This window comes from Suillus plorans (assembly GCF_016647745.1).
Source record: "Suillus plorans strain S12 chromosome Unknown HD556scaffold_1, whole genome shotgun sequence".
Taxonomy (NCBI): domain Eukaryota; kingdom Fungi; phylum Basidiomycota; class Agaricomycetes; order Boletales; family Suillaceae; genus Suillus; species Suillus plorans.
The window spans coordinates 2,019,170-2,042,002 of NW_024537385.1; the positions used below are offsets into that span (position 1 = coordinate 2,019,170).

The following is a 22,833-nucleotide window of genomic DNA, read 5'->3' on the forward strand; positions in this document are numbered from 1 at the left end:
ACAGTGTGGCAACAAATTTTCCGGGCAACCTTCTCTTTCAGACCCCGAGGTAAAGATAGTTCAGCGCTCGGTTTCAATTGAGATGTAAGCACGCTGGTTCACCTGCATATTCAGTATATATACTGTCACCGATGCGATGCTGAGCGCTGAAAGATAAGCTTTCAAATTTCACCATTCTACTTTTTGGTGCAACGGTTACGCGTGTGCGGTCTGACCTGGAACTTCATTGGCAGCTCAGCATTACGACTGGTGATCTTAATAAGTCTCATCTCAAAAGCAGAAGGCCCCACTATTCAGTCCTTCGGATCTTGTCCGGTGTTTAGATCTGATGCTTGAACGTCACAGCACGTGTGCGGGCGCCGCCAGTAAAATTTGTCCAGAATCGTGGGTTTGAATTGTCCGTTTATTTCAACAGGTGGTCACATCAATCTGTAAGCTTCTAGCTACCATGGCTGGGCTTAAATCAGCTAGCGCTGACCATCTATTTTAGATTGGCTGCATAGAGCATTGAAGGAATGAGGAAGTCTTCTAGTCGTGATGGGGCGTTCAAGTTGATCATATATTGCATTGACTGCCGACTTGCGAGGACCCGGGCCAGCCTCTATCCATGCCTGACACTATCTTTGCACACACGAACATCGCCTAATACGTACATGATGTTTCGATGTAAGTTGTTCCCGTCGGTCACAGCTCTGCGGAAGTGCCAAAGCAACTGTATCTGCCACCGCCCCCGAACCCCACGAATCACTCGCACGCTGGTTGACCTCCTTCACTTAATTCGGTGGAACTCTCGGCCCTTCCGGGTTATCTGACAGTGATGTGATGGACAAGGTCGTTGAGTTGATCATGCGGGTTGACAACATTTGCAAGTCGGAGCCAATTGTCTTAGTCTATGCGCGGCCAGACCCGGACTCCTGCGAAGGCCTATTCCTCGTTTGATAGATGTGCGTCCAGGGTTTGACAGATTCGCATGTACACATGTACAATTTCACCCTACTTTGCTTCCGTTTGACAATTTATCCAGCTTCTCCAGTGTGCAGATATTGCATGTATAAGATGCTAAGTACGATCCGAAGTCTAAACATGAACCTGGTCCAAGACTTAGCTTTGACATAGCGTATAGGGCAAACGCCGAGCGAACGAAAAAGAAAAGTATGCTATGCATTGAACAAAAATCAGACAAATGAGATCCTGTGATATTAGCAGACTACTTGGAAAAGGTGGAGGCAATGTGAACGAGTTAGCTCCGGATCGAAATCAAAGCGAGAACAACGCGACATATCACGTATGTGCAAAAGCTGAAGCTAGTCCATAGATCAATGATGATGCCGAGGAAGAAGCGGGCCATCCGAAGAGCTATCAATGAACCCGAAATGAACGCGGGTAAGCGAGGTTATCAGCAGACAACGCAACACTTCCAGCTTCCACCAGTCGAGTCTCCGTTAGACGCTTCACCACTACGCCCACTGCTCTTCCTTCTATGATGAGCAGAGGAGGGCACGCCCTCTCTCATAAGCATGCTTGCTCGGGTGGCAGCCTCGAACACATCATCCACACCCTCAATCTTGAGGGCGGAGCACTCCTTGTAAGCGCGCGCACCGATCATTGATGCCACGCGTTCAGCTTCAGCACGCGAGACGAAGTTGCCAATATCAGGAGAATTGGGAGATGGACGCAAGTCGGCTTTACACCCAACGAGTAGAATTGGGATAGTTGGGCCACATATGCTCCGAACTTCTTCGATCCACTAGACAGGACGGATCAGGGATCGACAGGCGCGCCAAGAAAACGTGTCGATATAAACCTACTTTTACAGATACGTTATCCAGAGAATCTGGGGTGTCGATAGCGAAAGCAATTAAAATAACATGTGACTTGGAGTAGGACAGTGGTCGTAAACGCTGACGCAGGAGATAATGAGCAAGCGGGAAAGCCCGGTAATGAAATATCAATATCTTACTTCATACTCTTCCTGACCTCTGCATGACACAATAGTTAGATAAAAGAGAAGTCTAGCGCAAGAAGAGAAGGTACAAACGCAGTATCCCAAAGTGCCAATTGCACAGGTTTACCATCTAGCCTGATTTCCGCGACATAGTTTTCAAATATAGCTGAGAGGGTCAATAGGTAAGCCAGTGCCGGATAAGTGCCCCTCCAAAGGGAGCTTACTCGGTTGCTTGAGAGTGAGATCAGTTGCGCTCGGTAGGCACATGCCACAACGGTGTATAGACTCACATATTCCTTTGGAAATTCTCCCAGCGCAAAAGAGCATAGTAGGGAGGTCTTCCCACAAGCACCTGTGAGTGTTAGCCTAAAGTTTAGCCGGACATGTCCATAAACAAAGGGCTGCGGTTACGTGCCGTCACCGACGATGACCAGTTTTCTGCGAATCTACGCGCGAGGCAAACAAGGCGCCGGAATGTAAGACTTGAGAGCCAGTACTCGAATAGAGGAACAAAATATGCGTACTGGGTTTTGGGACGACATGAATGTTGCTGGGCTGTGAGCGGTCAGATTATTCGGACTAATGGAAGACGGAGGCAAGCCTGCGCGCTAGCCGCGATGAAATTCAACAATTACAAGGAGCGTTAGAAAACAAAAAGGTGTATAATGAGTATTGTGATGAGAATGAAGCCCAAGTAAAGAAGAGAGGTGAGAAGCAGAAGAACACGGTGACTGCGTTTGACCGCTGGCTTCTTGCGCGCGGGTTGGGACCACTTATATAAGCCATCACAGCACCGCATCCTCTAGTCTGACCATACAAAACCCAATTGCAGAGAAACCGCAGTCAGATGCCACTCACACCAGTACTATACATAGTACCCACTCCGCTCATCAAAAGCCGTAGAAGCGACAATGAACTGTGTACTCTATCACATTTATCATACTAAAAATCCGACTAAAACATACAAACTGTACAATAGGTGAAATTGTCAAAGACTGAAGTAAAGCGAGAAGTAAAAACACAAATGGTTGGTCAACCAAATTACATGAAATCATTGGACAGCATATGCTGCCTATTATAGCTGTCGTCAACGGAAGACCGAAAAGCATAAAGGTTGAAGCTCACCTTAATTTCCTTCTCGAATTTCTTCGCAACCTTGGAGCGTTGCACCTTCTGTGCCGCGGTAACGAGGCCACTTTCGGGCGTCCACTCATCTGCCGTCAGAATAACAGCTTCTAGAATCTCCATTTGTTTGAAGCCATTCTTTTTCCCGATGGCATTGCACTCCTTGAGGATGAGATCTTGCACCGCCTTGTTGGCGCACAAATCCGATAACTGAGCGCTCGCATCTGCGGGGATGGACTTGGCTTCGAGAGCGTGGCGCAGATTGGCTTCATGGGGGATGATAATACCAATGGGTTGTTTGGCTTCAGCATCTGCGTATACACAAATGTTCGCCACAAGGTAGCATGACTTGTACGTCGATTCAAGTTGTTCAAGGGCTATGTACTGAGAAGCGGCAGATTAGTTGATCTGTGGCAAAGAAAGACAACTTAACACACCTCGCCACCCTGCAGCTTGATGAGATTCTTGATCCTGAAATGAATGCGTATCAGACGAAGAAGATTGTCCAGGAGGTCAGATTACCTGTCGATCAGAGAAAGAGTCCCATCAGCATTCCATTGACCGACATCACCAGTCCTAAGCCAGCCATCCTTAGTGAAGATAGACTCGTCGTTGTTGAGGTCGTCCCGCTTGTAGTATCCTTTGGTGACCGACGGGCCCCTAATACAAACTTCTCCCTGGGGAGGGTTGTTAGTCGACTTGTAGCCCGCTTCAGGGACATCCAGGAGCTTTATTTCAGCTGAAGGAACAGGCAGTCCAACCGAGCGATATTGCATGAGCTCGGGGGGCAAGATGGCGCACATCCCGCAAGATTCAGTCATACCATAACCTGCCCTCAATTACGTTAACATATTCGCAAATCGGCTCGGGAAGTTACTGACCTTGGAGCATAGTAACCAGTGCAACGGACAAGAACTCTTGAGTTTCTTTGCTAAGAGCAGCGCCACCACTTAATGCGAGACGGAGTCGTCCTCCGGTGGCTTGCTTGATGTTATTGAGCACAGCAGCATCTGCCAGCTGGCTAAGGCCAGGAACATCAGCCTTCTTGGCCGCCATCGCCCCATTGAAGATGGCCTTCTTCAAGGTGCCGCTAGCGTTAACCTTAGTGGTAATCCCCTTACGGATCTGTTCCCACACGGCGGGCACCCCAACCATGATGCTGGGGCGAAAAGTGACAATGTCACCCTTGCATTGGCGTACGGATGCATCTGTAAGGGTCTTCACGCGGCCGTAGCCTGTCTTCATGCCGACAAAGAATAAGATAAGCTCCACAATGTATTCAAGAATGTGGGCGAGCGGGAGGTATGCCAGGAAACTGTCATCGGTACCGAGGTGGTGACCAAGAAGCGTGTAGACAGCACCGACAGAGGCAATGACGTTGCCGTGAGTAAGTACCACACCCTTAGGGGCACCAGTAGTGCCACTGGTATACATGATCAGAGCCACATCGTCTCTAGATGGCCTTCGCTCCTCCAGACCCTCCTTGGATTGCTTTGCACCAATGTCACGCAGTTCATCAATAGAGAGAATGACTACGTTTTCCCTGATGTTGCGGATATCATCGAGAAGTGACGACTTGGCATCACCATCATAGACTATGAGCCTGACCGACGGGGTATTCGGAAGCACATTCTTCAGGGTCGTCAGGAGGTCGGCATTAGTGAAAACACCAACGCAATTCGGCTCGTTCAATGAATGTGTGAGTCCGGATTCGCCAAGGGTATCGTAGGCAGTGGCTACAGGAGTTGCGATTGCTGTGCACGCATGAGACATAAGCTGCCAGTTTACGCTACAGGCTTACGCGTCAGCCATGAAGGTTTCGGCAGGAAATCAGGCATACCTCGTCTGAGCATAGATGTTAAATATGTCTTCCTTCATGATTTGATGGTGAAGAAGACCTCGTGCGAGCGCCGAAACTCGCTCTTGGACGTCCAGGAAACTGTGATACTTGTAGTCACTGAGCTGGAAATACTTCCAGATCTTCTTCTCGGTGACTTCCTTTCCATTGACCGTCTTTGTTACTTCCTTCTCTTCTTCATGAATGCCGACGATATCACGCCAACCCACAGCATCTTTCGTGCCATGTGTTCGGGCGGCGTAGTCGATGACATCTGGAATGATGTCGATGCCCTCGAATGGTTGGGTCACGAGATTGTCAGCAGTGATTGCCAGGCGTCGAACTGGGCTACCATTGTCGGTAGCAACCACGACAGAGCCTTTACCAAAGAAATTGCGTTTGGAGGTCATGATGGATCGCTTCCTTCAGTACAAAGTGACGCCCCCCAAGTCAGTACTCCGCAATAAAAGCACGCATTAATCACGTGACACTTCAATCGGCTCCAATAGGAGTTTGAAAACGGTTGATGGAGAAAGCCCTCCAATTGTGCTCGTCTGACGAAAGCTCCTGGACCCTGAATGTTGTTGTTCGGCATGAGCATTTATTTTCTGATCTGAGTCGAGGGGAAATTTTACGTGTGTGCCTTGCCCTATTTCGATGAGCCGCTAGATGTCTCCCGCATCACATAGCAGTACGCCTTTGCATGGTTGTGGAACCTAGCTGTTCTCGAATACTTCGCAGGTAATACATGTGCATGAGATTTGTCTCGCTGCGAGCAGCCTCAGGTCACGTTTGGGGAGAATACGAGAAACCCATGAGTCAGGATTTACGTTCGGGCTTGAACGTTAACCTTGGCGACTTAAAGTGTGGTAGACTTCCCTCGATATCTTGAATCACTAGAAAATCAGTGCTTTGAAGGAGAGATGGAAGGGGGAATTCTTGGAGATGGACTGTGACCCACTAGACTTTAACTGTATTATAGAAACACGACGCACTTTAGTAGGTTTGACCCTGACCTAAGTAGGTGTGACCGACTGAACATTAATTAATTTTGCCTATGATGTGCGAAGAAATATGAGCTCTGAGTTTGCAAATATCTTCCTTATCAGACAATGGCAATGGAGGCAGGCAATAAATATTAGGATGGTCAGAACGGGAGCGAAAAATCGCGGGCCGCTCACTTCTGCTGCACCATACGGCAAGTCAACAGTGTCAGTAGTAGCTCTGTGGTGCGGCAGTTATAAACGGGACAGCAGGGAAGCTTCTCTAAATCAGCTTAATCCCGAAGCACAGAAGTTCATTAGACAATACTTCGAGAAGTCTGGTCTAATAGTGTCGTTGCGCAGGAACCGAAAAGATTGCGAACTCCGGTGGATTATCATCCCAATCTCACGTATGAGCTATCAGTGTTCGGGTGAGCGTCGTCACTGAGCAGCTTTGTTACGGACACATCTTCTGGTTTGGCCACCTCTGGCGCATTAGGATCTGAAAGGAATACCTCGATCTGCCAGGTTAAATGACCCCAAAAAGAGCATTGTGCACGATGTGATTCATTAGCAAGCGTACCATCATTCAGGTCATTTGCTATCAAATCAGCTGTCTGCCTGATGCTGATATGCATTAACGTGTCGACTGCTTCGATAAAATACTTACAATCAGTATTCTGCCATCAATGATGGTATACATGTCAGACCCGAAAAACGGGCATTACAGAAGCGGCCTCTGCCTGACCGCAAATGCAAACTTCAGGGTCTTGTTCAGCCGCGAGTCTATCAGCGGCCTTGCTCGCAAATCAAAACCACGAGTTTTCCAGATAGGCAGGTACGTGACACTTAGCTCATGATGAGGGTCCCGGATCCCGCCTGCGCTCAATTCCAAAAGTCGTAACGAGAGATGAACAGCATCTGCCAGTTGTCCATAAGAGATAGAATTTGCACGAGGCATCTGTAGAATGCAATTTCCGATCTGTCAATTAAATCATTAATTGCCGACAGACCCACCTGATGCATGCAGCTGAGTACAACAAGGGACCTGCAAGCCACGATTGGCTGCCGCGAGCCATAGCTTGACATAATCTACTAAACCTTCCATTGCAATTAGCATATCACTATCTGCACTATGGTGAATCTTAAATCAAGCTTAGTATTCTGAGTCTAGAAAACAGAGACCTGTCAAAATGGGCGATGCGGTAGCGAAAGTGAAACCGTGATACATACCAGGAGAAATGACATATCCCTTAATCCCCTGCCAGTTGCGTGAGGGTTAAAGAGATCGAAAGCTTAAGAATCAACTTCCAGAAAACTTCCCAGGATTTGGCAAACGTAGGATTCAAGGGGAAAAGGTTAAACACTGGCAGACTTATTTTTAATTACCAGGGACTAGTTCCAAATCCTGTCACCTGCGCGCCCTTGCCTGCCAGTTTTTTTACATACTGATACTGCAAGCAGTCCCTTTTGAACTCAAAAGACCCCAGAAGTAGAAGTGGAAAATTATTACGCGCGGCAGAAGTCCTATGTAACATAAGTCGGATCAATAGTACGTTATCCTCGATCATCCGGTCAGGGCTCACGGTGTTAGCCGCTACTGGTACTTACTTTAGAATTCATATACATACTTGGTTACTATTCTGGTTCAGTGCAAATGATTTGGTTCTACTGCTAGTACTGACAACGTTCTGATGCCATATATCCTTTGATACTCAAGGAGATTTGGGTAGCTGAAGAGGAGTGATGCCTTCTATGTGTATGTCACGTTCATTTCTTGGGGTTAGTTGGATTTAACCTTGAAATGGTGCTGCAGATGCGATACTTCGGTAATTGGTTCTCCTGATAGGAATATTTGTATTTGGCAGCCGCCTCGCAGTAACATTTATGCGAAATGTTGGCCCATAAGATGTCTAGACTTATGGACCGCAGAACATACACAAACAGGTCATATTAATTGAGTGGTAGTGGATACGCATAGTAGTACAACAACAACCTCATTAGATGTGTTATCACAAACCCCGCGTAATATGAGCATTATTTACAAAATAAAAACAAGATATGTCACAGAGCGCCACACATTAGAATGCTCCTTTCTCGAAGAGTGGCACAACGAGGTACTCGCGATTTGTGACATCGACGCCGCGGAAGTACCCTGTACAACAGACCGTGTCAAGCTTGCTGTCAAGAAAGTGACGCTCGGCACTTACTCGGGCTGAAATAATACCACAGTACGGTCCCCTGCACGAAGTTTTCCAGCGCATGAAGGTATCTTTCCAGCTCGGCATCTACATCGGCACCAAACGACGGAAGCTGGCTCTTGAGATTGATGTAGTCGTCCACGCGTTGGTTCAACATCTCAGTGAGAATGTTAATAGCTTCCTGCAAGCCGACATCACGTTCATGCATGATACAGAAGACAAGGTTTTGGTAATCGCCGTCAGCTTGTTCTTTCTGGAGAGGAATGAACAAGTCAGTATGATCCAGTGGTCAATGTCGTTTTCCTCACATTAAAAGAACAAAGGTCCTGTTTCAAGAGAAAACATGAGCCTCCAAGTCAAAAGGTCAAATAAGTGAATAACAAACGTTTGGCCATGTCATAAGGTCGGTTGTCGCGTCTGACATCGCTTTGATGATAGGATTGTCAAAGACAACGTCCGGAAGATCCAGGTCAAGAGAATACTCGATCATCGCTGAAGTGACACTTTCAGCAACATGTGAGGCCGAGGGGAATACGAAATATTCTCACCTTCCACAAGAGCGCCGCCGATGGTCGCACGACGCATGAGAATGAATTCCTCAACCGAGGGCATTCGGTCTTGAGAACGGTTGCGAGATTGTGATACTTGAGAGCTACTCCATGCCTCAAATGCCTTGATGAACCTGAACGGAGTTCCGCATCAGAAATAAAAGTCCTTGAACTACAGCGTCAACTTACCGGTTATAGGCTCCAATAGTAGATGTTCCGCGGAATCGCGTTAGCAAGCTAGATAACACACACATAAGTTACGTCACAGGGTTTAGCAACGAGAATACATACTCGTACAACATTGCAGCATATGGATATTTTGGGCGGGAACCATCAGGGTTTGTGTAAACACTAACGGAGATATCATGTCCAGCTTGCACTGCGTCAGGTTTGGATTGTAGGTCGCCTTCGTCAGAAAGATCGTCGGTCTAAAATCCAGTATGTGAGTTGATAGAACTGCATGAATAACGACTAGCTTGTGCACCGAAAAAGCCCAGAAAAAGAACATAATACAAGTTTCAAGATGCGCAGAGTCAGCGTCTGGAAAGCTTAATGCAGCAAAGAGATCGAATTTGCCGTAGTTGAGGAACTTTGACTTCTTCCTATCATCGTACACGCTTATTCTAAAATTTGTGTTAGAAGCAAAGTATAAGCCATGGACGGTGAATGATACACACTGGTTGAACCATGAGCGCGCTGCATAGTCGGCCTCGGCTTGGTGGGGATTGACTCTGAGCTCGCAGACCCGGCCAGTGATGGCAGCTAGATCCTGAAGGTAAAATTGTGGTGGAAGGGATTCGTATCGTTGCATGATGATTATGAGGACAGTGTGTTGCACAGAATATACAGCTTAGACTTGCTCGAGATGGGTACTTGGGTTACAGTGGAGGAGGAGAGGATATCTGGCCCTTCTTATTCAAAACCGAAAGGGAGGGGTCCTCATATCAGTCCTGTCCGAAGCTAGACTTCTTAAACGAAAGTGTATGAAAAAGACATAAATTGAGGAGGCGACGCCCACACCATCATCAGTACATCACGACACATTACACGTGAAGGACGACCCATTGGCACCCTTGATTGATTTGCGATCTTTCGGCAAGTGGTGGGTGTCTTGGAGATAAGAAGAGTGTAAAGCCTGCTGACATGTCAGTTAGCTCTAACTGGTTTGAGTGGTGCTCAAACGAGATGAATGAGGAAATTTTGGGATATCTTTGATTGCGAAGGGCACGGAAGGACTCACCGAAAATGTCTACGACGTTTGAGGCGGAACGTATAGGCTCACGTTGTCTTGTAATGCAAGATGCTGGATCTCATTCTTTGATCTCCTTGATGGATTAAAGGAGATCGGCGACCTGACTCTCCTTCGCATTGTGTAGTGTTGTCACCTGGCAAGGAATCTAGATCTAAGGGTGGTGACGGGAATAGAAGTGTAGGTCCGACTTCTACAACTTCAAACGCGGATGCTGACAAGGCTCGGTTGTGCTTTGCGCCGCATTATAGCGAGAAAGACATCGACAAGGGATAGTGCCAACCAACCAGACTTTTCATGAAGACCAAATGCCGGGATGTGTGAACGGCATGAGAAGAACACGAGGCAGCAACGTGCCGCCAGCGTGGTTTTAAAGTCTTCTTTTCGGTGAACAAGTGCTAGTGGTGCAATCTTCACACTAATACCGGATGACGAACTGCTCTGATCTCAGAGGCCCATAACGTCGAGACTCGTCTTCGGGGGGTACTGTGACTGCACCAATCGAACCATTATTCCGAACGCCGATTTCCCACTGGGTAAATACGGAACATATATCAAGCAATTGGTCGGCGGCGATTCGGACATACTTGCCGCACCATATATCTCGTCGCTAATATGTCAGGGCGCCCGCCGCCAGCTGTGTACAGTCCCTCCGTCAGTTCCAAGGCTACACACTGCGTTGTATTCTTAGATACCAGAAAAATGTGGGGGGCACACGCTTGTCATCCGCCGGTACTTACTAGTTGGCCTGCCTGCCGTCATCTATGACGATGCTTACTAGCGTCCGAGTACAAAGCCTAGATATGATTACGGCTGAAGACTCGGGGTCTTGGAAAGGGATCGATCTGTGCCAAATCTGTGTGGTCACCTTGTCTTGGGGTCAGGGCAGCAAATGCAGATTGATGATGACCTCGACACCTTTGGAATAAACGCCGATTCCGGCTACATACCATATCGCCCTGGTCAGCCAAGATCTTCCGGTAGCCATCGAGTGATCAAGCTAAGCTGCGTTTGGTCTAACGCATCTCACCAGACACGAGTGCCGTATCGGGCGTACTAGAAGCGACATAGGGGTTTGTCCCCATGCGTATGTACCAGCAGCAATGTATCGAGACGTTGGTCTGTAGGAGGTATTTGTCTCCGTCAGGTTTTTGACGTTGTGTATGATTAAGCCGCTGACCCTCTGCCAGCAAAATTGAATCTACATACCAGTTCAACCACTCATGGAAATAATCATCTGCTCCGGTGTCATCACGCAACGAACCACTTGGGGTAATAAAAAAAAACTTTCAACGTACATTATAGTGTGTCTCAACCAGCTTGCTTCGTGCGGAAAGTCCGGGAAGAACTCTGAAGAACTGTGCATATAGTGGACGATAGGAACTGCCCGACTTGAATTTGGAAGTCCGATGGTTATTCTGGTATTAGCATTGGCACTTTCTCAAAACTGGTAGTCCTCCAACACAAAACAACATAGACATCATTCTCTCTCTATTGTGAGGTTGAACGACAACGATTGAAGCAGATTTAGGTGAGATAGTTGAGTCACACAGCGCCGTGACGGGGTCTCGATATTGTACACACTACTTTGGAAGTGGCGACTCGGCCTTGTCGCGATGCTGGGTATTTCCATCAGTTCTGTACTAATCCAGCTCTCTACGTTCTATGATGTGTGTGGCACCATATATCGCACCATCACTGAACTCAAACAACCTAGGCCTCATCCATGGTCCGAGTGTCTCATGACACATTGCTCAATTTTACAACTACAGCACTAACGGCCACCCTTGTACCTTACATAAGTAGAGCATATCACTCGCTTGTTCGTGCTGAATACTAACTGAAACTTAGATCAAGTTACATCCGACTCGGATCCGGTCAAGCCGGCCTCATGAAACAAGGTGTTGAACTCCTGAGCGCTGAGCTATGAGACCGAATGGCAACACGTCGGCCCTCACCTAAAACCACAATGTATGGCAAAGTGTTTGTGTGTCCTTGATTTAGGACTCACTCCACAACGACTTGCAAAGTTGAATGCCCAATCAAAGGCCCATTACTGCTATCGGTTAGTGCTGAATACTATCATAGCACAGTAAAATGAAACGCAGTGGGTCCAAAGCTCAAATAGATCATCCATTATGCATCATGATCTAACCGATCTATCTTAATGATCAACACCGTTAGTGAGTTTCGCCACTATCATCAGTTGTAATGCGACATAGCGGTAGAACTTTAGAAGCCTGTCTTGTGGTGTGGCGGTGTCAATGAATCTCGGTTCGATGGACAGCTCAAGGACAACTATACTTAACTTGACCCAGTAGGCTTGATGAGGCTCTATGTATCGTCTATATCAAGAATGAAAGGAAACGTGATAATGAAGGAAAGGCTGTGAGCGTGTCAGGGCACGTCAGGGCCCTATAGCGACGTCAGTCATATCAGTCAGATTGAAAAATGAAAACTTTATAATTAGCCCATCTAATACGTTCTAGTAAATAAGCACATGCTTCAGCAAGGAAGAGGATGCTAGAAAGCGCTTATATTCACCACGTAGAGGCCGGTGGCGCTCTCGAAGAGTGCACATGTGCAATTTTCGGGATTCGGCTAGTTTCCAGGACCTTGTCGTACATGGACGTGGGGATAAGACATCTACTTTTTCCAGAAGATTATTGATCTCGATGACCGCCTACGAGGAACAGTCGTGATCGTTAACCGATGCCAGTGGTTAAAGTGAGATGCCCTGTCATTCGTGGACAATTTTTATCAAACTTCAAGGTCCTAATTTCCGCTAGAGTGCATGCCTGCTTGGGCAATTTGGGACCAGATGTCAATGGTTAAGGGCCTTCGGGTATTTCCAATCCTTTGCCGAACAAAGGGTCTGAAAAGATTCCAGGACCTAATGTTAAATTTTGAGCGGGGGCCCATCCCAGCCATGACCCCGCAGAACACTCACATAACTATCGGGCTAATTCGTCTACCGAACCTCGGGTTGAACCGAAGTTGCGTGAATCGGACTGCTTGTAAACGCCCATAGCGAGACAACGTAATGCGCACCGAGCGGGCGCAGTGCTCGATATATGATCTGCCCACATAGGCTATACGAGACAGTCGCAGAATGGGTATTCTGAACATGAGAAAAGAACATGCGTAACATTGTGGATGTTCTGACGGGCCAATTCCCTACCCTGCAAATACTCTGTTATAGTCTGGATCATATTGACCTCGCCACCGGGAATCTTCACAAACGGCTGTCATAAAATACACCTTGATCATAATTTCCTGGAGAATTGCTGCATAATCCGTTTTGCTACGGAAGGTTTGTATTCCACCAGAGCTCGAAAAAGCTAAATTTTGTTGCAGATAATACAGTGGAAGCAAACAACATATGTAGACTGGTACTTAACTGCAACTTTAACGTGTGTTCAACTTCATAAGAACGTATCACATTATGCGACGGAAGTTTACTATGCAATGACGCAAAAACACACACAAACAACTGAGCTAATTGGCAGCCTCAGCCAACCTTTGCTCTGCCTCCTTGAAGTTGATGACGTTCCAAATTGCGGTGAGGTACTGCATACGTATGAGCCGTAATCCTCGAACAGAGAGAGAGGGACACGTACATCTGCCTTGACATTTTGGTACTGTGAAAAGAGAAAAATGAACATGAAATATAGCTCCATTATGTGCCATATCATTACATACCTGTAAGTAGAAAGCCTGTGAACAGCTAACGTCAGTGGACTACCGTAGGCTGGTGACCAGTCACACTTACATGTTCCCAAATGTCAACGCCGATAATGGGTGTATGAGCTGCGTAAATGTGTCAGGGGGGTATCCCGTCCAACTTCAAAACCTACGTACAAAGTAAAGGATCTTGGTTGGCGGTCGTAACGATCTCAAGCCTGTTGGTGGCAGAGTTGTAGCCCTTCGCACGCCAACGTCAATAATATAAATGATGCAACCTGTGAAATGTCTTACGAGCCATCCCCATCCGCTACCCTGGATAGCTGCGGTAGCAGCATTGAACTGCTTCTTGAATTCTTCCACAGATCCGAAGTCACGTTCAATTGCTTTTTTCAGGGGACCATCGGGAAGGTTGCCGCCGTCAGCATTAGAGGGCGAAAGATTCTTCCAAAACAACGAATGGTTGATGTGGCCTAGATGACACAAAGTCAAACTTTCAAGAAAAGAAGCCTTGAGCTTGAGCCCTACCGCCGCCGTTGAATTTCAGTGCTGACTGCAAGGCAATCTTCTCCTTGACGGAAGGTGACTTCGCATAAGATTGCTCTGCGGCATTAAGTCCATTAACGTAGGTCTGATGATGCTTAGAGTGATGGAGCTTCATTATTGCCTCGGAGATGTATGGCTCAAGAGCCTAAACCATTAAGCTTCAGATGCATCCTCTGCACTCATATATGAAGAAACACCAACATTGTAAACATAAGGTAGGTCCGGAAGAGTGTGAAGAGACCTTTTGGTCGCGGAAGCGGCAAATAGACGAGCCAGAGAGGGCCGCAGAGCAGATTTTGCGGTGGACAACATATTGAGTATTCAAGTAAGAGCTCCCACAGGCTCCCACGGACTCCGCCGCACGTCATTCTTTCAAGGCCCTGCTGACTAAGACGAGCCCAGGCTCCACAAAAAGTCTGGGAATCCGAATTTCCGGCAGTCTCCGTCCGGCTGCGTGCGGGTCTGTCCGGATCCGTCTGTGCACAACTTGTCAGTTCTTAACGTCGCATCACACAATGAGCTCATTTTTACGACTCGTTACTGTCTCAAACACAATATTAATTTAGCAATATACCAGCCTTGCCTTGTCGGGTTACAGCTTTGTGTAGTTATAGATACTGTAGAGATTCGACACTAGCTTCGTCACGTGCGATGTGTGATAATGTCACACGTTGTGTCACAGGTTCGAATGTCCATGTGACCTGTGACTGCACAAAAAATAGCTTCATGAATTGTGATTGCTGCACCTTGTACTCATCAAGGCTTCTTGTCTGCTTCATGTCATATTGTAAAGCTGAGAAGAAACAGGTAGAATCTAACTAAACAATTTTTTTTTTCATATGTTTTTCCATATGTTTTTACAACATGTCACAAATTAGCTTCGGCTCCCAAAAATTTGGTGTGACAGTCACACTAAATAGGTTCGATTCATTGATGGCTGTGACCTGTGACGAACCTAGTGTCATATCTCTACAGTATGGTTTGGGCATTTGCCTGTCCTCCTTGTGCACCGGGCTGGCTGGCTTTCTTCCGCTACACTTTTGTGCTCACTTACTACCAATAACTGGCTTTCTCATCCTCCATCAAAGGTGCTACATTTCTGTGCTTGCCTGCCAATTGCAATGGACTCGACTGTGAACCTTGCAGATTTGTTGCAGATTCTGAACTGTTACATATTTGTACTCGTGACTCACGAGGGTATCTCTGAAATAGTTCGGACCACATCTGTGCACTGCGCTGCAGTTCGGATGTTCGTGTAATGTATATATTAGTGTCATACTCCTTTGTTGCTCCTTTGCATACAAATTATAGTGCCGGACAGACCCAGAAATTCGAATTCCTAGATGCCCTCAGGCTCCACACCATTTTCTCTCAAGCTGTCCCAGTTTCAACATTCACCTTAATCCCCCTAGGACACCCAGTTAAAACTCGTGACATGCCTCAGCCACGCTCAGTCACGGAAATACAGAGGTGAACCACACTGAGCCATACACAGACATATTTTGGCTCATTTTTCCAGACCAAACATCATATAACAAACTTAGCTATGAACTGGTTACCCAGAAATACAATAGTACTTTTGCCCAAGTTGCTGTCAGGTCACTGGCAGTGATAACACTGTAAAGTATGAAAAGCATGCAAAGTGCAACATTGGCCATAAGTACATGCTTTCCATATGTCACAAATTTCTGAAATAGATTGTAATCAGGAACCATTGGTATCATGTAGAGAATAGCATGGGTAACCCATGGGTATCCAAGCCTACACCCATACCTGTACCCATACCACACCATACCCATGTGGTTGGGTACAGGTGTTACAGTGAACTACGCTGTCCCCTCTACCACCTGTTACAGTGAACTACGCTGTCCCCTCTACCACCCCTGCTTGCCCTGCAAAGGCAGCGACACATACCCGAACTCAGAAACCTCGGAGACCATAGACGATAAACCAGGCCTGTAGGCCACAGATGATAAAAGAAGATAAGCGGCAACTGCCGGCTTAGATAAGCAGTCTGGACTGCTGACGACACACATGACGACATAGGTCTAGAAGACCTATTTATGTTATCAAGATAGAAGGCAAGCCTCGTGTTGCCTCATGCACTGATAGAAGGACACCTCGTGGTCCTATCTTAGATAGAAGCCTGCCTCATGCATGCTATCTCTGACTCGATAGATAAGCAGATTAGAACCCAGCTTCAAGCTGAGCTTAGATACGATAGAATAGCCTTATATAAGGACGAGGATTAAAGTAGATGTTCCTTACTTTAATCTACTAGGTTTTCATCAGAACTTCCTCTGTGTGATCATCCCAATCACTCAGTCTAAGCCGCACCTTAAGGAAAGCCGACGCTACCTTAAGTGGAACCCCCGAACCTCTCATTCGAGAGAAGATCCCCGTCTCTCCAATAGCGAGCCCGCTATCAGATTAGGCAATCCGCCTAAGGAGAGCTCGAACTATCCTAGTCCGTAACAAAAGATTAAAGTCTCACATTCCCGGCCCTGCTCATCACGCACCGCCGTTGAATCGATACCGACCGCACCGCTGAGACAAGCGTAGACCTCTACTCTCGTGACCAAATCGCCGAGACCGGCGTAAAGCTATCCACAAGTTGTCAAGACAGACGCACGAAGCTTTGAATCCTTAAGCCCATCACTGTCCCTTCGCACTACTCCCTCTACCATGAACGCACCAACACAGATCATGATGATCAGAAGAAATACCGACGCCGCCGCCAACCTTTCAGGAATGGATACAAGACACCACCTGAAGCAACGACGATGCTTTTCTTGCCATCACGTTGGACATAAAGCCAACGACCACAAGTGCCCGATGAGGAGAAAGATTATCGAAGAAGAAACAGTCCGCAAGACAGCGGCTGGTAAGGAGAAGACTGGACCGCTGATAATAATTAACAAGAACAGCGTATCCAAGAAGAAAGAACTACGGGTTGCCGCCACCCTAATGTCCATCATTAAGCCGCCCATTACGACCACCATGGTCATAGATTCGGGCGCATGCGACTCATTTATAAGCAGAGAACTCTGCAGGAAATATCGCATTAGAACGCACCTCCTTCAGAAACCGAAAAGGGTAATGAACGGAGACGGAACGATAGGAGGCAACGTCAAAAGATTCTGCCGACTCATCATAAAGATCGATGACCGAGTAATGCATGGACGATTCCTCATAATGCCGCGCTTAGACGACATCTTACTCGGATTCACATGGCTGGCCGCTGTGAAACCCTCCATAGATTGGAAGAAAGGTACGGTAACCATCCCTGCCACTGACAAGTCGAAAGGACTTGAGAGAATGATTGAGAGAGGTAGGAAGAGGAACGGGCTGAAGCCGCTCTTCCGTAGAGAAAAGAGGACGCGCAGCACGCGCCAAAGAAGGGAGGTAGGCACCCTGACGAAGAAGAAAGAAGAACTCCGAGATGAGTATAAACTAGATCTGACAGAAGCACCTGTCACGCAGAACCTCCGAAATGAGGCTAAACTACCAGAACCGGCTGATTCGCCGATGGAAGATCTCCGAAACGAGTCGAAACTAACTTCGGGACAACGGAAATTCGAAACGACATTAAACCCGATCGAGAAACTCCACGAAATCCTTGAGTATGCACCGGCTACCAAGCCGTTGGAACCCCACGCCTCGACATCCCAGAACGTCGAGAAGAAGTCCACGAGACAGTCGGACTTAGTTGCCACCTCACCACCCGCAGACAAATTTAAATTTTCTGCAGTACCTGCCAAGATCTTAGGAAAAGGCAGAGCCACTTTCGACGAGGAACCACCTCGTGCAAAGATCCACAGACCGGCCCCTGAACCGGAGAAAACTCAGAAGTACGTCTTTTCAGCAGAACCTGCTTCGGTTCTTGGAAAAGGTAGATCGGTAGTTACGGCAGAAGCGCCGTCACCAAAGAAACTCCGCCACGAGTATAAACTAGCAGAAGACGAACCGGCCGCTGATCAATGGATCAACCGAGCCGAGCCGATCGTTTCTTTCCCAGAACGATCGAGAACCGCACCAGTCACTCGCCCATTCCTCGTGTCCACACCAGCCGATAAGGAAATGATGGAAGAAACTGACGATGAAGATAACGATGAGATAATCGTTAGAACTGCCCCCGCGGCCCCTGCCATAGCAGAAGAACCCGCGACGACTCCGATGGAAGTAGATCGGATTAAACAGCAAAACTACTTTCAGCGAACGATAAAGCGTATCGCAAGACACTGTCCCCGCCAGGACGACCCTGTGGATGTTAGATTATTCCAGGGAGAGATCGCACCAGTCACGGATCAGTCTGACCCTGACTGCGGAAACCTTGATTTAGATTTTTAGATTTGATCGGTGATCAATCGGCTTACTTGGGGGGTGAAATTCTCATTTAAAACCTCATTTTACTCTTAATTCCCCTCACCCCGGCCGCACCCTATCTATAAATATCGACAATCGCCACGAGTCCGGCACGACTATAAACTGCGCAGAAGTCCGAAATGACTTGAAACTATCCTCGGTCCGGAAAGACCTTAAACTATCCCGAGTCCATCACGACTCTAAACTGAGAATAGAAGGACGAACCCAGAGATATGGACCCCTTCACCTCGAAGACAAGACTAACACGCCGAGAAACTCCTGCAAGCCCCGGATGCCTTACCTTCACCTCTGTCCGGAAAGACGCTAAACTATCACGAGACGAACTCCGTGGAAACTCCTGCAAGCCCATGGAACCCTCTAGAACGCCGACCGAGAAATCTACAATAAGAACATCTCGAAACGACATACCCCAGATCTTGTATTCGACCAAAACGAAAGATCAAGAACACGTACGTCCGAGATGACGTAAAACTAGAAGAAAGGACGAACCCCAGGAAACTCCTGCAAGCTCTGGGACCCCTTTTACCACTTCTTCAACAAATCCACGTCATGACACAAAAATCATATTAAACGAAAGATTTAGAAAGAAACGAACCTCCGGAACGAGCCTAAACTATCAAGAGACGAACTCCTCGGAAACTCCTGCAAGCCCGCGGAACCCTCGAGAACCCGACCCATCATGGCAATGACTAGCACCCTCTGATGAAGATTCCTGAACCTTGATAACCAACAAAGGATAAAGGAAAGAACGCACCTATCACGGCACTTCCCTCTGATAGCGAGAACGAGGCATCGATAAGCCCTCATGATTGAACCTTGATAGGAGATAAAGAGTTAACGAAACAAAAGATAAGCATGATTCAAACGGAGCTTGAAACGATCTGGAAGAAGATATAAACCCTGATTTCCCCGAACATCCTTTCCACGAACCTCCATCATGTCGACCTCTATTGAAGAAAACTCTCCCGTCAATGTAACACTGAAGGACTCCGACTACGGACGTATCCTCAGAACGATTGAGAATAGCGCGTTCAACGAAGCGGCTATCTTAACACCCGCATACTCCCAAGTGATCGACGACATCCTTGGTGAGCTAGATGCCAGACTTGCAGCAGGCACCTCCCTTGCCGTATGCATTATAAGAACCACGAAGCTACTAGAAGATGTAGCCAATCGTGTTGACCTTGATGAAGAGACGAAGAAACTCGCCGTCATTCATCTACAGAAACGGATCCGCGGCCTCGCGCTCCATCTACTCCCGCTTGACTTCCCCGACATCGCGAACCAAGCTGTTAAAATTGTAGAAACCAGAAAGGCCAAAGAAGAAGAAATCCGTCCGGTACGCCCGCCTAGAAAACGAAAGGCTACCATAGATCGTACCCGCATGACGCTATGCAAGCGCTGCGGAGGATACGGACATCATTGGAAAAAGTGTCCCGATTATGTTTGTTGCATCTGCGATGAACTCGGACCCAGCCATTTGTCCATACATTGTCCTGGACTCAACGGACGCATTGTCCTACAAGAGTTTACAGATGAAGAGAAGTTTTTCGAAGCTCTCTCAGATTGGGAGCACAACCATAAGGCGCTCACGGACCTAGAACTTCGGAATCCCACCGAACTGTCCCTCGACCTTGAAACTCCCGCACCATCCATCTCCACGTCCACGAAACCGGCGCTGCCGTCCTTGACGATGGAAGATGTCGTAGATAGTCAAAGCCGGTGACTTTGACGATAGTAATGGGGTAATGTTACAGTGAACTACGCTGTCCCCTCTACCACCTGTTACAGTGAACTACGCTGTCCCCTCTACCACCCCTGCTTGCCCTGCAAAGGCAGCGACACATACCCGAACTCAGAAACCTCGGAGACCATAGACGATAAACCAGGCCTGTAGGCCACAGATGATAAAAGAAGATAAGCGGCAACTGCCGGCTTAGATAAGCAGTCTGGACTGCTGACGACACACATGACGACATAGGTCTAGAAGACCTATTTATGTTATCAAGATAGAAGGCAAGCCTCGTGTTGCCTCATGCACTGATAGAAGGACACCTCGTGGTCCTATCTTAGATAGAAGCCTGCCTCATGCATGCTATCTCTGACTCGATAGATAAGCAGATTAGAACCCAGCTTCAAGCTGAGCTTAGATACGATAGAATAGCCTTATATAAGGACGAGGATTAAAGTAGATGTTCCTTACTTTAATCTACTAGGTTTTCATCAGAACTTCCTCTGTGTGATCATCCCAATCACTCAGTCTAAGCCGCACCTTAAGGAAAGCCGACGCTACCTTAAGTGGAACCCCCGAACCTCTCATTCGAGAGAAGATCCCCGTCTCTCCAATAGCGAGCCCGCTATCAGATTAGGCAATCCGCCTAAGGAGAGCTCGAACTATCCTAGTCCGTAACAACAGGTTTGCAGGTTTGGGTATGGGTCCACGGGTATGCAGGTATGAGGGAGAATGAGAGGCCCACTCAATCCCAACAGCTGCCAGTGCCTAATGCATATGTTGTTACGACTGGGATAAGTCGAGCCGTCTGAGTCCAAATGGACGTTCTTGCTGGGCAGCGAGACGGACGTGGTTCTTCTCTCAAATGAGAGGTCAAGAGTATTCTGGCTAAGGTGAGTGTTGGCGACTCCCTTAGAATAGTAGTTCTTAGACAGTAAGGTTGGAGACCTTACTGAAGGACAAGTTCCAGGTCAAACCCAGTAGATTAAAGTAAGGAATACAATCGGTGAGCTACATGTCTATATAGCGGATGTTCAAGCGGAGCTTGTAAATGGTGTATCTGTCATATCCCGCATTCCGGACCAACATCCGACGACGTTCCCATGCCTCATCCGGACCTCCGGACCTCCTGTCCATGTCTCCAGACCCAATCCTCTATCCGTCCGGATCCCTGTACTCCTGCATCTGATATCCGGATGCCAGATCTGATATCCACATCTCCAGATCTCAGGATCCGACCTATCTGTCATGTCCGAACCCAAACCTTAAATCAGCGCCCATCCCCTTATGGTAATCACCTGTCTCTGGACTTCCAAACATCCAGATCCGACCCACGTCTATCTTCCTTGCATTCCGGACCCAGACCTATCACGCATTCATCTCTGGACATCCGGATCCGACCTGCGTCTATCTTCCGTGCCTTATCCCTTTGTATGTTCCTTCTTGAGTTAGACTTCCTCATTTTCCGTACCTCATTTCATCTCCGAGTTCATTTCCTATGATCCGTCTTATTTTCTAAATACATTTCCACATGCTCGTACATAGCCTTACCCCTCTGCTTACTGATCTGCACAGACTTGCCTGTAGTATATAAACCCCAGTAGATACTCCTGTATTTCCTCAGTCTGAATATCATACACATATTAGTCCTCGCACTAGTCTTCACACTAAGTCCTCGTAACAGTTCTATTCCTCCAAACTTAGTAATCATCCATCTCAGGCCTAGGGAGGAATTCCCTAGGCCGGAGCTCCGCTCCTCCGCTCCTCCGCTCCTCCGCTCCTCCGCTCCTCCGATCCACCATTCCTCTGATCCTCCAAGTTTCCGGAAGTTCCTCCGGAACTTTCCCGCGGTCCTCCGGACCTATTCAGCTTCGGACTTTGTCCTTGCAGCCTTTCCTCTGTTTCCTTCTACTCAGGACAAGTCCTGAGTAGCCATTACACATATCCCCGTCAGGACGAAACTCCATCGTAATTTCCGGAAGTTCCTCCGGAACTTTCCCGCACTCATCTGGAAGTTTCTTGCACTCGTCCGGAAAGTCCTTCCGAAGTTTCCCACACTCCTCCAGAAGTCCTTCGGACTTCACTGGACTTTCTCCGGACTTCATTCTGAAGTTAAGGGCACATACTCGGGTAAGGGGCGCAGCGCACGAGCTGAAGCCAAGCCCCTTGGAATCAGTCCTACCCTTTGTGCACGGTTTTAACAGTATCAAGATAAGCGATAGCAAACATAGCACAGACAGCCCGCTTGATGGGAGATAAGCGATAGCAAACATAGTGCGGACAGCCCGCTTGGTGGAAGATAAGGAAAATGAATAGGGGGTCAAAATGTTATTGTAACATATGTCCAGCGCATGTCAGTGAATGCTGATGTGGCTTGAACATATGTGAATGACACCAAAAGGTACCAGAATGAGAGGAGTGGAGGCATAGGCAAGCATTGATCAGCATAGCTTGAACTCGAAGGTGTTACAATAACATGCCAGACTTCACCCTATGCTCCCTTTTTCTGACTTACTGACACGGTGGAACACCGCCAGAGCCTAGAGGGAAGGCCTCCCGATCCCATCATGATGACAGTCTGCCTCATGTAGAACTAG

The 22,833-nt window shown here is 47.6% G+C and overlaps 5 protein-coding genes across 5 annotated transcripts; 1 reads left to right on the forward strand and 4 right to left on the reverse strand.

The window, feature by feature from the left end:
- Positions 1-1,026: 1,026 nt before the first annotated feature.
- HD556DRAFT_1319824 (ras family-domain-containing protein) lies at positions 1,027-2,777 on the reverse strand. The gene is made up of 8 exons (XM_041301289.1): positions 2,470-2,777; positions 2,361-2,391; positions 2,236-2,297; positions 2,170-2,176; positions 2,039-2,111; positions 1,961-1,979; positions 1,809-1,901; positions 1,027-1,747 (listed from the first exon to the last, which is right to left on the reverse strand). The coding sequence occupies exons 1-8, from the start codon at positions 2,485-2,487 to the stop codon at positions 1,397-1,399; spliced, it is 654 nt and encodes a 217-aa protein (XP_041168027.1). The 5' UTR covers positions 2,488-2,777; the 3' UTR covers positions 1,027-1,396.
- HD556DRAFT_46784 (uncharacterized protein) lies at positions 2,744-5,679 on the reverse strand. The gene is made up of 7 exons (XM_041310692.1): positions 5,543-5,679; positions 4,911-5,481; positions 3,952-4,859; positions 3,593-3,899; positions 3,508-3,541; positions 3,071-3,454; positions 2,744-3,017 (listed from the first exon to the last, which is right to left on the reverse strand). The coding sequence occupies exons 2-7, from the start codon at positions 5,315-5,317 to the stop codon at positions 2,997-2,999; spliced, it is 2,061 nt and encodes a 686-aa protein (XP_041168028.1). The 5' UTR covers positions 5,318-5,481; positions 5,543-5,679; the 3' UTR covers positions 2,744-2,996.
- A 2,292-nt stretch (positions 5,680-7,971) lies between these two features.
- Positions 7,972-9,450, reverse strand: HD556DRAFT_1223699 (isoprenoid synthase domain-containing protein; the record flags this gene model as incomplete). Its single annotated transcript, XM_041296905.1, has 9 exons — positions 7,972-8,045; positions 8,101-8,344; positions 8,400-8,417; positions 8,477-8,583; positions 8,640-8,773; positions 8,829-8,876; positions 8,931-9,067; positions 9,124-9,262; positions 9,317-9,450. The coding sequence occupies 9 exons, from the start codon at positions 9,448-9,450 to the stop codon at positions 7,972-7,974; spliced, it is 1,035 nt and encodes a 344-aa protein (XP_041168029.1).
- A 3,822-nt stretch (positions 9,451-13,272) lies between these two features.
- HD556DRAFT_47100 (Mn superoxide dismutase) lies at positions 13,273-14,465 on the reverse strand. Its single transcript, XM_041310704.1, has 8 exons — positions 14,320-14,465; positions 14,101-14,263; positions 13,867-14,045; positions 13,750-13,813; positions 13,661-13,698; positions 13,591-13,605; positions 13,509-13,529; positions 13,273-13,458 (listed from the first exon to the last, which is right to left on the reverse strand). The coding sequence occupies exons 1-8, from the start codon at positions 14,428-14,430 to the stop codon at positions 13,387-13,389; spliced, it is 663 nt and encodes a 220-aa protein (XP_041168030.1). The 5' UTR covers positions 14,431-14,465; the 3' UTR covers positions 13,273-13,386.
- A 4,976-nt stretch (positions 14,466-19,441) lies between these two features.
- HD556DRAFT_1436112 (uncharacterized protein) lies at positions 19,442-20,230 on the forward strand (the record flags this gene model as incomplete). Its single annotated transcript, XM_041305514.1, has 1 exon — positions 19,442-20,230. The coding sequence occupies one exon, from the start codon at positions 19,442-19,444 to the stop codon at positions 20,228-20,230; it is 789 nt and encodes a 262-aa protein (XP_041168031.1).
- Between the last annotated feature and the right edge of the window lie 2,603 nt (positions 20,231-22,833).

Bases quoted from the DNA above. Each gene is read 5' to 3' on its own strand.
- HD556DRAFT_1319824 (XM_041301289.1), bottom strand. The intron at 2,298-2,360 runs GCACGTAACCGC...TAACACTCACAG, and splicing joins ACTGGTCATCGTCGGTGACG to GTGCTTGTGGGAAGACCTCC. The intron at 1,748-1,808 runs GTAGGTTTATAT...CGTCCTGTCTAG, and splicing joins TGGATAACGTATCTGTAAAA to TGGATCGAAGAAGTTCGGAG.
- HD556DRAFT_46784 (XM_041310692.1), bottom strand. From the start codon at position 5,317: ATGACCTCCAAACGCAATTTCTTTGGTAAAGGCTCTGTCGTGGTTGCT. The intron at 3,542-3,592 runs GTAATCTGACCT...CATTCATTTCAG, and splicing joins ACTCTTTCTCTGATCGACAG to GATCAAGAATCTCATCAAGC. The intron at 3,455-3,507 runs GTGTGTTAAGTT...GCCGCTTCTCAG, and splicing joins TCAAGCTGCAGGGTGGCGAG to TACATAGCCCTTGAACAACT.
- HD556DRAFT_47100 (XM_041310704.1), bottom strand. From the start codon at position 14,430: ATGTTGTCCACCGCAAAATCTGCTCTGCGGCCCTCTCTGGCTCGTCTA. The intron at 14,264-14,319 runs GTTGGTGTTTCT...TTAATGGTTTAG, and splicing joins ACCTACCTTATGTTTACAAT to GCTCTTGAGCCATACATCTC. The intron at 13,699-13,749 runs GTACGTAGGTTT...ACATTTACGCAG, and splicing joins CAACCAAGATCCTTTACTTT to CTCATACACCCATTATCGGC.